Source organism: Anas platyrhynchos, chromosome 2, assembly GCF_047663525.1.
Source record: "Anas platyrhynchos isolate ZD024472 breed Pekin duck chromosome 2, IASCAAS_PekinDuck_T2T, whole genome shotgun sequence".
NCBI classification, from domain to species: Eukaryota; Metazoa; Chordata; class Aves; order Anseriformes; family Anatidae; genus Anas; species Anas platyrhynchos.
In genome coordinates, this window is record NC_092588.1 from 129,751,368 (window position 1) to 129,766,546 (window position 15,179).

General features: G+C 35.3%; 1 protein-coding gene across 20 annotated transcripts in view; it reads left to right on the forward strand.

Moving 5' to 3' along the window:
* Positions 1-15,179, forward strand: part of DGKB (diacylglycerol kinase beta) — a 402,254-nt gene that overhangs the window by 134,780 nt on the left and 252,295 nt on the right. For 18 of the 20 annotated variants that reach the window (XM_072033589.1, XM_072033592.1, XM_072033593.1 and 15 more), the window contains 4 exons: positions 939-1,079; positions 4,918-4,967; positions 6,787-6,861; positions 7,429-7,548. In XM_072033589.1, coding sequence (XP_071889690.1) covers positions 939-1,079; positions 4,918-4,967; positions 6,787-6,861; positions 7,429-7,548 — 386 coding nt within the window. Of the gene's footprint in view, positions 1-938; positions 1,080-2,087; positions 2,387-3,891; positions 4,071-4,917; positions 4,968-6,786; positions 6,862-7,428; positions 7,549-15,179 lie in introns of those variants that run through there. The other 2 variants (XM_072033606.1, XM_072033605.1) reach the window with 2 other exon arrangements.

Here is a 15,179-nt window from a genome sequence, read left to right on the forward strand (position 1 = left end):
ATTATGTATGCAGGCCATGTACAGGTTATATACATAACACTGTTCTGAATTAATGATGAAAAATATTTAAGAAACAGTTGATCCCTTTGTAAAGATTTGTCTTTAGCATCACTAAGGTCTATGGAAAATGTGACAGACTTGTAAAGAAAATTTCATTATTTGCAATGAAAAAAACTTTCTTTAATGAAAACTTTCTTTATGTAGTCCTGTTTTTCCTCTATTTTTCTGTATTTATTATTAGTTCTGCAGATTCTAGCAATATCCTCAGGACCAATCATGTTAATGCTCTCTTTAAACAAAAGTATTGACAATGTTGAAACTTGTATTCCAGTTGGTAAACTGGAACTGTTCTTGATCACATTTGAATGATTATTATGACTATTATTTAAATTCTGTGTTTGTTTTCATAATATTCTGTGATCAAGTCTTCAACATTGTAAATTTAAGTTGCTCTGGCACACAACTAACTTTTTGAGGGGAAGATTACACTTTGTCACTAAAACATCTTTATCTGGTAACAATCTGTAAGTTAAATGAAACTTCTACAAACACAAGGAATGGGATGCAGAATTGGGCAGGTATTGTTTTAATACTTAAATTAACATATAATACAGTAGAAAAAATATTTACCAAAATTATTTTGTAGTCAAGTGATCTCAGATCAACACAAGTGTAAAAACAGTGATGCCATTCCCTTAGTTGATTTATTTTTATAATAGCTGGCTTTGTGTAGTATTTTGAAAAATAAACCTCACTATCATTTTAGTTCTGCCTTTGCTGGATAAACTATGAATGTGAATCATTTAAACTTCACATTTTGATTTAAATTAAGAAATAATCTGAGTCTCAAATAAGATAAGGTTGCATGTACATGTACATACAAGTTCTGCTTTGTTTACATCATATATGAAAAGTAACAGTCTGTATTTAATTTCCAGGTCTGAGACTTAACAAAGGTACCTCGACATCCCGGCCTCCTACTCCTGCTAACTTAAATTTACCAGATGTGATCCAGCTGAAAGATATTGTTTGTTATTTGTCACTGCTAGAAAGAGGAAGACCTGAAGACAAGCTAGAATGTATGTTCTTCCTCTCTTCTTTTTTATATATTTATTTATTTTCTTGTAAAGAAAGAAAGCAATCAAAATTCTGATTTTAAATTTTATGAGTTTAAGACTTAGTTTTAAATAGCTTCCTTATAAAAATACAGTTCTAGGGGACCATTATTGCAGAAATGAGCTTCTGTTCTTGCTAAGAGTATTAATTTGAGATTCTAACCAAATTCTTTATAGAACCCATGAAGATAAAACAATCCACAGTTAAAATAATCCTTTCAAATATTTCTTTCTATGCTATTGTCTGTTGACTCTAGCATCAGAGCTGTCAAAAACAAATGAAATACACTAAGAATGCTTAGAGGGCTTTAAAAGTCATGAATAATATGTAGAAAATGAGCTAATTCAGACAAAGAATAGTTTCTTATACGTACCATGGGATCCATAATTAGTGAATACATACAAGAAAGTAAAATATATCTAAGTCTGCACCACTGTTGGGAATGAATGTTTGATTCTGAAAGTTGGAAATAGCTTGACTGCTTAACTAGGGACCTGATTCATTAATGCAAAACACCTCCACCTATTCAAAACCACCTGCTCAGAAAGTAAGAATTTGATTTGCAAATCAGAGAAAAGAACAAAAAACAACTACATGTTTTTGCATTATAGATTTTTAGAAGCCAGTTTTCTGGATAGATAAATAATTAATCAATCCAATCATATTAGTCCTTCCTGAGACCAAATATACTTTGATATACAAAACTGGTCTGTCTGTTAAAACTGTGGGATCAGACTCTGATACTGTAGAGAGACAGTATTAAGTATGATAGAAAATGCAAACAGTAGGCTCTGTCTGCTGGAATGAGAAATTCATTACAGGGTTACATAACCACGTTTTTGAAGTATCATGATGTTCTGTTACCTGTGGTTAGCTCACAATGACAACTTAGTACTGTGAGGTCACTGACACCTTTGACTCAGCAGAAATTGCAAGGAGACAGTCCTGAACTTGATAATAGAAGTTTGGTATCATATTGCTAGAATATTTGAATATATGTACCAGTTTGCATTTAAAACACAAATTACAAGATTCTAGGGCTAAATTCAACTAACAGTAGTAACTGTTTCTTGGTAGCAAGCTGTGCAAGACCTATCAGAGCTCTAAAGAGGTCTTTGTGCACAGTATTACATGAAATGGAGAGCAGTTGCCTCCCCTGGTGCCAGGAACTGGTACAATGAGAAGAGGGGGAGAGAACTGAGAGTCTAGGGTAGGGGATGTGCCATGGATTTCCCCCAATAGGAACTGCACAGGCAAAAGGCTGTGAATGGTCTGTATGATTTAGGAGCTAGAGTCTGGTCTAATAAATGTATTGTATTTACAGATTAAATATATTCAAGATTGTATGGATTTATTACGTGCTATTAAGAATATGGTTATTACATAAGTTGATTTTCTACTTTGTCATCCAGAGTTGAAACATACCATGTATTATAACTTCTTAGTGCATAAATTTTGGATTATAATGCAGAATATGTATGCAGAATTCCCTATTGATTTTTTGCTGAATGTTCCTTATAAATTAATGGTATAATTTGACACTTTATCTTAAATAATTTTATAGTACTAGGCCCTGTGGCTGCGAAGTAAAATATAAATCAGTATGCTAACATTAATACTAATCTAAAATCATTAATTTTTCTGTTGACAAAAAATGGAAAGCCTCTGAGTCTTACCTGAGTGTTTGGAACCTAGATGCAGGGCAAGCAAGAACACAGAAGTGGTGCTTTCAAATAAAATCGGATACAAACTAGATGACTCTTTAGAATAAAGTGCACCACAAGAAAACTGTGTTTAGACTTTGAATGTATATCATCTATAGATTTTAATAGATTTACCAGTATTTCAGCAGATATTTGCAGTGTATTCCTGGAGGTTTTCAGTACTATGAATCCCACCTGTTTACACAGCCAACATATCTATTCTTAAACTATGGATAGCTTGAATATATCCCAAACCTCCATAACAGAGAAACATCGGAAGAATTAAAGTTCTTTTTTTAAGGTCATATAGCAGATAGATCAAGGTGCATATATATTGTTAAGTACCTCCGTGATCTATGGCTCAACCTTCAAACTTGATCCATAGAAAGATTTGGAAGGGTGTTGCCAGTGTGTCAAGGGAGGTGATCCTGCCCCTCTACTCAGCCCTGGTGAGGCCACACCTGGAGTATTGTGTCCAGTTCTGGGCTTCACAGTACATGAGGGAGATGGAGCTAATGGAGCTGATCCAGAGGAGGGCTACAAAGATGATTAAAGGACTGGAGCACCTGTCATATGAGGACAGGCTGAGAGAACTGGGCCTGTTTAACCTGGAAAAGAGAAAACTGAGAGGAGACCTCATCAATCTGTACAAATATCTTAAGGGAGGGTGTCAAGAGGATGGAGCCAGTCTCTTTTCAGTTGTGCCCAGTGACAGGTGGGCACAAACCAAAGGGCAGGAAGTTCCAGCTGAATATGAGGGGGTACCTCTTTAATGTGAGGATGACAAAGCACTGGCGCAGGCTGCCCAGAGTGGCTGTGGAGTCTCCTTCTCTGGAGATATTCAAAACCCACCTGGATACCATCCCACACACTGTACTCTGGGTGATCCTGCTCAGCAATGGGGTTTGACTAGATGATCTTCAGAGATCCCTTCCAACCTCAACCATTCTGTGATTCTCTGAGGGGATCCATTGTGGTGTTATTGTTCACAGCTGAACAGCCCAGGTGTTAGGTTTCCTGAGACATCTAATAAGATGGTTTGTAAAGTAGATTGCTTGGGTTTTGCTATGAGTTGAGGCATTAAAGTGTCCCAAAACCACCCTTTTAAGGTGGTTTCCGCTCTCTTCTTCCTTCTTAGAAAGTAGATCTTCTAGGGGGAAAAAGAAATTAGCACTTCTGAAGGACTTTTGATGGGAATGGGGAATTTAGAGCTCTGCCAAAGTATGTCCCAGACAGTAGGGACAGAGTGAGGTATGCCTAGGCTTCTGACCTTCATCTTAAGGCTTTTGAAAATATTTCTACCAAATGTTCAAATTGCTTTGCTTTGCAATCTAATGCTGTATATGATCAACTGAATAAACTGCTTTGAAATGTTTTGATATTAGTGGATATACCCACTCTTGCGGCTGGAATCAAGTAATGATAGAAACTTGAAGGTATATATTCTTTCTGTATGTCACCAAAATGCAGCTATTCTTGTCTGGGCAGCTCTCCAGCATATTGGAAAGATATTTTCAAGTTGATAGAGCAGGTAGGATTCATATTGACAGTCTGTGAGGAGTGTTTATTGTTGGATTTGACTGAATAGATACTTCAGATAATGTTCTATTTCATTTAGCATATGTCAAAAAGCATTTCTAAAGCAGTATTAAGTAGTGATAACTGCAACCAAGAGAATGGAATAGCATTGTAACTTAAGCATGTTTATCAACATTTGCTTGACCAATTGTGTGTTTTCTTGTGTTGGGTGACATAAGAGAGAAGGGCCTTTTGGTGGTACTTCCCTAGAAATACAGATCATCTCTGGGAGGAACCAGAATCACGTTCACAGATCAGATTAACAAATGGAGGGATTATGTAGACAATCTGTAAATGTACTCTCCTGCTAATATGTCTTATTGGAGGCGCTGTGGCTGGGGAGTCACTGAGTGAACCTCATACAGTACAAAATGTTTGGTGGATCTACATTTACTATGTTCACTAAGGAAAATGTTAATGCTTGTCCTGTGAAACTCAGTTTGTCCTTTTTTTTTAAGGAAATAATATTGTTATATTTTCTAATCGAGTTTCCTTCTCTTTTCTTTTTATTTTCTTTTAGTTATGTTTCGATTATATGATACAGATGGAAATGGATACCTGGATAGTTCGGTAATTTTATTTATTTTGATGTGTTATAAGACTATGCCATAATGATATAGCTATAGAAGACTACATGAATCCTGAATTAATGGAAGCACTACAAATTTTAGTGAATAGAAAATAGAAATTGCCCATTTTGAAACCAACTTTCAAGTTAGGTTTTCCATAAAGCTGCTGTTTCTACACTGTATAATTTTGCAAATGCTGGCACTGTTATTGTATAGTCCTGTCGTATATTTTTCTGATTTTTAGTCATATTACTGTAGGGACACGTTAATATAGTTCCTAAAACTATATGGGATGGTATGTATGTATGTTTCTGGTAGATTTATATGAAAGTAACATTTGCAAAGATTTCATTAAAAAGGGAAACTGCATGTTACACACTGGGTGTAAGCAGAGAGATGCCAGAACTTACATGTTATTTTAACTAAGGAATGATAATAACGTTTAAATATGGAGAAGTAGCCCAATCAAATGTTGTAAGAAAAATCAGAGGTATAGTAATCAGAAAGAGTTTTAAAAAATGAAACTTTTTTTTTTTTTTTTCTTGCAGAGCATAAAAGTAAACTAATGGAAATAAATATTGTGTTGTACTGGCAGCTTTTATTTATTTTTCATCTCTGTCTCCACAAAGTAAGACAGCAGAGAGGAAACTGATTAAAAAAAAAAAGTGGTGATTTCCACAAGGGATAAAGGAATAGGGAAGCTAAGATACCTAGAGGTATAATGTAAACACTGTATTATATTGCTAGGCAATAGAAACTATCAGGCAATACAAAATGTTAATAACTAGTGAATAATAACTGCAATATGAGAATATACATTCTAGATAAGTATGTTTACAAACCACACTATATATATGAATATGGAAAAGTCCTAGTGATACATGAATAAGGGAAATTACAACTCTCTAAGGTTAAAGAAAAAAATTCCAAGCCTGAGTTTTGGGTGGTCTGGCTATCTTCCTTGTGTACGATGTTCAGTACTTCTGAAAATCGGGTCATAAATATAATAGTATGTATACTGTATATCACCTTGTACTCCTTTTGAGATTAAAAGTGAAAATAATCATGTGTCTACATAGTTTTAATTTAATTTAGCCTGAAGACTGACCTACAGTTGATTCTTATAGTTATATGAGGTTGTGTAACATTTCTTGTTTTTTCTTAACAGTTGAAAAATATATGACATTTCTTATAGAGATCTCTGGTTAAAATCAAACAGATTATGAGATTATACGTGTACGTTTATGTCTAGAATAATATTAATGTAGCACTTCTACCTGACAAATTCCTCAGCTGACTGAATATAAGGGGAAATCTTTGAATTTTAAATCTTAACAGCTCAAACTTATGAGTTTTGATTACTTATATTAATGAAGTTAAAATCAGAGTACTCCAGAAAATAACACTGACAAAAAATTAAGGCCAGTTTATTTAGAACAAATGTTTTTCATCTCACTTTCTGTCACATAAGGACTATAGATTATTCCTACCAAGGAAGCATGCCAGCTAGGAGCCCCCAAACCTCTCTTCTCATGTATTAGAGTTTCTTTTGTAAGGGTAAATACATTTATGTAAATGAAATACATTTGCTATTAAAAATAATTTTAATTAATTTCTTGTTCTGTTCAGTGGGTCTCTGATTTTAAGTTTCACACAGTGCATTGATTAGCAATTAGTGATTAGAAATTATTTTTTTCTGTATATTTTGGTGTTCATAAAAATAGTCACCATATGCAATAGGTTTGAATTATGAGTTGTTTGCCATAAAATTTGCCATTTAAATATTGCATTAAATAGAATTATTTTTCTTTCATCTATAGGAGTTGGAAAATATCATTGCTCAAATGATGCATGTTGCAGAATACCTTGAATGGGATATTACTGAACTGAGTCCAGTAAGCATCCATTTTATCTTTTTTTTTTTTTTTATGGTGGTGTTAGAGACAGCTTTTATTTATTTCATGATAAAGTGATGCCAACGTGAGTTCCTAGATATTAGCAAGATAGAAGTATTAATAGTTTGTGCTCCACCATGACACTGTAAATTAACACTTTTTTCAAAGTCTTTTTTTTTTCTTGTTAAATCTGTTCTGTAAAGTGTTCTTTGGAAAAGTTTGAAGGCTTTTCTTCAGTGCACGTAGTAATTAATATTTGTAACAACTCATTTACCCCTGAAAATTTCTTGACAAGAACTGTCTCTTACTAGTATTGTACATAGTAAGTACACAAAGGGGCACTCTGTTTTGGGAAATGTAGGTGCTAATTAGTAATATTAGGAGCTAGTGAAATATAAATATGAATATTGCATTTCATTTTCTGACCTGGAGGCACTCATTTTAGTACAGGTACAATACAAGTAATATTTTCAATTTTGCATATGGATGAGAGACCATAGATCTCTACACAACTGGTTATATGGTTAAGAATATAGAACTTATGAGACTTTTTATTAAACTGTGTAGATTCTTCATGAAATGATGGAGGAAATTGACTATGATCATGATGGCACTGTTTCTCTAGAAGAGTGGATCCAAGGAGGAATGACAACAATCCCACTCTTGGTCCTTCTTGGGTTAGAGAATGTAAGTACTAACATAAGAGTGTCAAGTTTCTGCTTGCATGTCAGCTGTACTCCTAAGGTTTGTTTCTCTATAACCTGTATAGTGAATATTTTTTCTTGTCTTTTACTATGGCTGAATGATGTGTGAAGAACAGTAGTGTGTCTTCAAAGTCAGAGCTACATTAACACCAAATGAGCCAGCTCTGGAGCTGGAAGTTGTAAAAAGCTCATTAGTTTATCTTGTTGACAGCATATTATTAATTACTTGCTACAGTAGTGTCTTTTAAAAATGTTTTACTACCCATGTGTATGTTACAGCTGGCTTGTGTTTAGGCAACTTGGTATGGTGCTGTGGTGTGTAGCCTAACCATAGTGAATCATGAAACAGTCTAGGTTGGAAGAAAGTTTGGAGATCATCTGGTCCAGCATCCTATTGAAAGCAGGTTCTTGGATTTTTTTTATCCAGGCAGGACTCTTTCAAGCCCAATCTTAAATCCACTGAGATGGATTCCACCAGTTCTGTAGGCAGTTTCTCTTAGTGTTTAGCTGTTTTCATGGGAAATAGTTTTTTTCTTTCATGCCCAGACAGAATTTTTCCTGCAGCAACTCTTGCCTTCAGGCTTTTGTCCTGTCATGAAACATCACTGTGAATACAGTTCTTCCATCTCTATAACTACCTTAATAAACTATATTAAGTAGCAATATTGAAGAGAACACTTAGACCGAAGGATGGAGTATTATGAAAAAAGTGTGTAGAGTCTGTATGTTTTCAACTTCACATTAAAGATAAGGCAGATATAATATGATCAATGTTGTTTCCGTTCAAAACAGCTCTTTTAACTCTGGCATGTTGCCAGTGCCACCTGCTGTCCTGTATTTTAGCTAATTTTGAGCACGTGTATCTTAGCATCTGTTTCAAGTGCTTTTTTGTTATATAACTTTTTTTCTGAAGTCCAGATGCTGAGGTGAAATCATAAATAATATTTACCTTTCCCCACCTAACTGCTATGTCCTGAACTAAATCTGGACTGTTGTAGTCACTCCATGTTATCTTAATCTCACAAAGAATGTTCGGACTTTCCAAATTTAAGTATGTAACACAAACATGCATTTAGCAGGAGATTTAAAATTCTTGCAAAATATCAATAACCAAAACTTTATCTCTCATAAAGTTTTATTTTACCGAATTACCACTTACGTACCTGAATTGAGGATAACTTAAAGTACATTCGGATCACTGTAAGTACTAATTCCCTAATTCCATATATGCAGGGCTAAGTGAAAATATATATGTATATATGTATTACTTTCCTATATTACTATATACTATAATAAATATATTTATTAGTTCCCTATCATCAAACAACAAATCTTTGTTAGATTGTATTTCATTACTTCCACATATTTACTTTAAGCAAAAGGCAGCATACTCTGTCAAGAAATTAGTAAAGGACATAACTGATGGTCATTTTCAAATTTTTGACAAGTGTTGTTATTCTGGGAACATTTTGCCGTATCTTAAACAGCACCTGGGAATGGTACTCTTTAATATCTTTATCGATGACATAAACAGTGGGATCGAGTACTTGCTCAGCAAGGTTGCAGATGACACCAAGCTGAGTGGTGCAGTTGATACAACAGAAGGAAGGGAAGCCATCCAAAGGGACCTGGACAAGCTTGAGAAGTAGGCCTCCATTTCCACAAGTCAAAGTGCAAGGTGCTGCACCTGGGTTGGGGCAATCCCAGATGGGAGTACAGACTTGGGAGAATAACTTACGGAGAGCAGCCCTGCAGAGAAGTACCCCAGGGTTCTCGTGGATGAAAACCTTGACAAGAGCCAGCAGTGTGCTTGCAACCTGGAAGACCAACTGCATCCTGGACTGCATCAACAGAGGGATTGCTAGTAGGTCAAGAGAGGGGATTGTGCCTCTCTACTCTGCCCTCATGAGGCCTCAATTGGAGTGCTGTGTCCAGGTCTGGGGACACCACCATGAGAAGGATGTGGATCTGTTAGAATGGGTCCAGAGAACCACAAAGATTATCAGAGGGCTGGAGGGTCTTTCCTATGAAGACAGGCTTAGACAGCTGGAGTTGTTCAGCCTGAAGAAGAGAAGGCTCTGGGGAGACCTGATTGCAGCCTTTCAGTACTTAAAGGGGGCTTATAAAAAGATGGAAAGTGACTTAGTTGCACTGACAGACAGTGGTAGACCAAGGGGGAATTGTTTTAAGTTAAAAGAGGCAAGATTTAGGAAAAATTCTTCACTCAGATGTAGTGAGGAACTAGAACAGATTGCCCAGCAAAGGTGTGGATTCCCCATCCCAGGAGGGGTTCAACACCAGGCTGGATGAGGCCTTGGGCAACCTGATCTAGTGGGTGACATCCCTACCCATGGCACAGAGGTTGGAACAAGATGATCTTTAACGGCACTTCCAACCCATGCCATTCTAAGAATAATACTGAACTGCTTTTCTAAGTGATGTGTTCTTGCTAATTACTCCTCCTGACGATAAATACACTTTTCAGAAGTTTCACACTAGTGACTGTTAGGTCATTTGTTCTACTCCTCCTCAATTGAAACCTGCAAAAATTCTGACCTTTTTACATGTATTTCATTTTCCGTTAATCTAAGCACATAAAAACTGTCAGTGAAGTTTAAGAGATACCCCGTTTGCTATCCTACCCTTATTCAAAATAATTCATATTTTTTTCACACACAAAAAAAAAACATTTAATGACAATTTGTTTATCAGGTGTTTTATTAGCCACAAACTGTTTTCTGCTCTTCGCTAGGAGAGCACACTTGCGCAATATTATTCCACTCTGTCCTGATAAAAGCACCTAATTTGTGTTAAAAAGTGAGAAACTGACATGCCAGATATTTTGGTCTCATCTTTTGAGATGAATCATTAAAAATGGATCATTACTGTCACCTCTGTCAGAGATAGCACAGAAGGTAGCTATGAACTGTAAGTTTGCAAGTGTTTAAAAATCCTTAGCCTTAGGAATGGAAACTATTTTATTACCTCTTCATTGGCCACTAGATGTCACAGTTGCACTGTAGCTGGTACTGTACAGTTGCTGAAAAGCTGCTGTAAGTTGAGAGGGAAATTGAACAGTATTGCTTCATAACGTTCATAAATTGTCATCGATAATCTGAAGCCAGGCTACTATGCCTTTCTTTTAAGTCACTGGTTGTAACTTTCAAGTTATTTAATCTCCTCTCTTGAAGCAAATATACTCTGAAAACTTATAAATTTGAGTATCAAGGTGAATCTCAATGAGACAAAGACATTTCTGTAGAAATGTGACAACGCTTCTATTAGGTCAGAAGGAAATGCTCTTACAGTTTTACTTTGGATCCTCAAGCAGCAAATGTTATGCTATTATATTCAGAATTTAAAAAGTTAGTGGTTTTTTTTGTTTTTTTTTTTTTTTTTTTTTCAAAAAATATTTTTAAATCTTTTTCCTTTTTTTTTTTTTTTTTGTTTGTTTAAATGTGGAACAGAATACTTGAATGTGAATCCACGCATGGGGAATAATTATATTATATTGTATTGTATTGTATTAATCTTTGGCTTACTTTTTGAGATCTGAGTATGTGAAATTGGAATCAAACCAGAGACTTTAAAACGTTTGCAAGAAGTTTGGTGTGGAGTCTGTTGCATCAGGAGGAGTCCCTCTCAGGCTGAACTCTGAAATGACTGTTTAATACCTAGGCCGTTTAGTAGACTTATATTTCTTTTATACAGAGAAGAATAAGGGTGATTTGGCTTCCCTTTTCCTTCATTTTATGTCTTTTGTGATATTTTGGCAATTCCTACCTGAAGTGTAGCAGCTGGATTTTTTCAATGGCTCAAGTGCAGATGAGCCATATGCTGTTTCTACAAGTACAGAGGGCGAAACTAAGGCCTTGCTGGAAGCTGTAGCTTATACTCTTTGTCAGCTCTGCAGTAGATCCATTCCAAGTATGAGAGCTATTTTACCAATATCATTTCACATCATAGCCAGCAGAGGGGGTAACACTAATGTTTTGTGAAACTTCATACCAGGAGCTGCAAAGTGCATTTTTTTTTTTTTTTTACAGTGCCATCTACTTTTATGCTGCACTCACTCCCACTTCTTTGCAGAAGGTTTGCAAGTACCATTCCTTACTATAGCTTTGCCTTTCCTTTTGACTGTACACTTGTAAAAGCCCATGAGAAAACAGGAATAACCCTAACCTGATCTGGGTGTAAGGTGTAAGATATATGGCATTTCATAAAGAGAGAGAAATTTACTGTTACTTAAAATATAATTACTACAGCATTTCTGTCTCTGCAGATGACAGGTGACTACTAATTTAGGGACAGAGAAACATGGTGGTGTGGCTAATTATGAAGCTTATTCTAACAAATGAATTTCCCCTCCTGTGCTTCGTTTTCTGTTCCTTGCTGTCATTTCCTGATGTGCATATTAATACCAAAGCATTTCTGGGTGATGAGGATAATATGCCTGTCAGATGAAGATTGGGGAGGTATTTTTTTTGTCTGTTCTTCAAATTTTTCAATACCCACCGCACCCACCTTCAAGCACGTGCACGCACCCTCCTACCCCCCAGTTTCCTGGAAGTGAGGAGCCCTCCCAATGGCCATGCTTCTTGAATCGGGTTAATCCTTTTCCTGTTGAAACAGAATTAAAAACACCTGTCTCCATACCCAAACAAACAAAACAAAATCTGACATGAATTCTTTGCTGACAGTCCAGCAAAGAAATATGAGCTTAACTGCCTTTATATTAAAATGAGGTGCTCTGACACTTCTCTCCTTCCCAGTAATCGAGCAATACCCAAAGATCAGTCACAAAAACGTCTTCAGGTCATGGACGTAGTTTTAAAAGACATGAAAACAAAATAACAATAGGCCACAAAAGAACAACTTAGCATACTCCCTAAAATCCTTCATTCTTGGTTGCTTGTTACTGACACTCTTCACAGAAACAACTGAGCATGCTGATATTCAGGCATTATGGCTATTCTTGTATGAGGAGATACTTGCTAGGACAAAAACTTGCATTTTTATCTCTTTATTTATTTATTCATTTTTAACTTTCAGAATGTATGTTTTTGTGCTTGAAACCTCTCTTTGGTTTCTTTTATTTACAAATATCTAAGAAGCTGTAGTAAGTTAACATTAGACCAGACTAGGGATGTGTAGCTAAATTGTGACTGTATGAAAGTTTCCACTAATTCTAAGGCTGTCTCTGTCTTGGTTGATTTGCTTTTTAAGGTCAGGTCCTTCTGGCAATAAAATCCACGAAGGGTCAGGAGCATAAGTTAAGAGAACCATTGTTAACAAAATAAATGTTACTCTTGTCATTATGTGCTAAAGTCTATGTGTGGCATATGGAGGCTTCATTTTCAGTGATGTATAATGAAGTGAGGAAGAGATTTTTACTGTACCTGCCCTGCTTTGAGATTTTCTTAATGACTATTAGTTTTTAAACTCTTTCTCAGGATATGGAAGCAAAATGACTGAATGCCAGTAAATGCACCAGTATGTCAGAATTGTGGATTTTATTCATACTTAAAGACTTGCATTGAGGGAGCTTTGTTTCATATTGTCGTCTTTTTTTTTTCTTTCCGTTGGCAATGTTTTAAAAAGTTATGTGCATGCATAATCATATGCAGCACTTTATTGCTGATTTTTGGCAGTGCACAAGAGCAAAAATTTAATTTGCTATTTTCCAAAAGTGCATTGTGTTTATGTAATGGATTTGCATCAGTTGCAGTCTGTAACACAGTTAAGTGTTTTAATTGGCAGAACACCCACATCAAGACTTGTTTGTTTTTCTGATAAGGAAAATGCCAGCTAAGTTAGTCCATATGTTCTGTTCAAATAAGAAGCAACATATTCACATGTAATAGCCATTCTTCAAAAATGAAATTAAAATGAAAAAGTAACACAAAACTAATGGGGAAGAGGGACATGTTTATGAATAATCATGAATTTTTGTTTTTTTTTTTGTTTTTGAAATAGCAAATATTTTTGCTAAGGAAAGCTTGTTGTCATGCATTTCAAGTGCAATTCTACAGATTATGTCTGTTGATGTTCTGAGTTAATGTTAAAATGAAAGTGTGCATTGTTTACTGTTTTTTTGTTTGTTTGTTTTTTTGTGTGTGTTTGTTTGTTTTTTCCCCCCACAGCAGGATTCACATGGTCTTTATTGTCTAGTGAACAATTGTTTACTTTCAGAAGACTTCAAATCTACCCCGTGTATTGTAGTTTAGCAATACTTAAAAAATAAGTTGAGTGGTGTAGTAAGACGGAAAGAAAAATAGAAGTTGCAGGGCTCCATTTAATGAAATACATGCTCTTCAGCTGCTGGTCATGGAGGAGCTTGAAAGGCTTCTAAGGCTCCACGGCTACAGAATCTAGGGGGAAATGGGAAAACTTCCACACTCTTCTAGCCTGAAAATCCCACATAAGGTGTCTGCTCTGCTCCGCTCTTTTTGCAGAAAGGGGACCCTCACATTGCCCTGTTGTCAGAGATGACATTTGAACTCCTGCTGGTAATATCAGGGGAACTCCACTTAAGCTCTGATCTCAACAGAGGAAAAAAATATTCCAGCTGATTTTTCAGTTCCTTTTGTTTTAGGTAATTTATAGGAATTATTCAAAGCTGTGTTCTGGCTATGACCTGGCTTTGAACCAAATATTCCTAATTTCTTGGAGTACTGATTTTTATACAGGAAAATGTTCATTTTTATTTTTATTTATTTATTTACTGTATCATAAGAATGAAGAAGTCTTAATCATCTTTGACTTGTCATTAACAACTAATTTCTAGAGTAGAGCAAAACTAGCTTTTAAGGACAAAACTCATGCAAGACATGCTGACAAACAACAAAACATTTTTGTTTTTATTTGTAAATATATGTCCACTTACATTAATCATCCTTATCAGTGAAAACCATCATATTATTGAATATCAGCAATATCGAAAGTCAGCAATATTGTATATATGTTCTTGCAGCTTAATACAAGAAATCACAGGCTGTATGAGAACCATCTGTTGATGGTTAAATCCATTCCATTAAATATGAGCAAATTTATGTTTGTAATGAAATGACCAAAAAGATCACACCATTCAGTAAGAAACAACATATCAAACTACTGTAACCTGTTTCCAGGTGATAGATGTCATTAATTACTTCTGTCCCATTAGATATTACATTCATTAAAAAAAAAAAAAAAAAAAGTAAATGGATTTCAAGTGCAATTTTTTTAGGTTAGTCACATTGTTTAATTCAAAACCTTTTCTGAAAGAAAACGTCTGACAACCACACTTGTCTAGAAATCTAGAATTTACAGAATTAATTGTGCAAAAATTGCAACGTTAAAATCACACATCGTTTTAATAACCATATAACAACAGTGAGTTCCCAGGATGGTTCCATTAAGAAGGAAGGGAAAAATAGTACAAGTGAAAGCATACTTTCATAAACATTTCATAACATTTGTTCATGTTTTGGTTGTAAGTGTGACTTACTGGGTCACTGAATTGCAAGTGTCAGTCTGTTGATTGGTCTGTCCATGCAAGATTTGACTATAGTGCTAAAGTTAACTGAAAAAATGTAGGATTAATTGTAGAGGAATTAAAGTTTTAGAGACGAC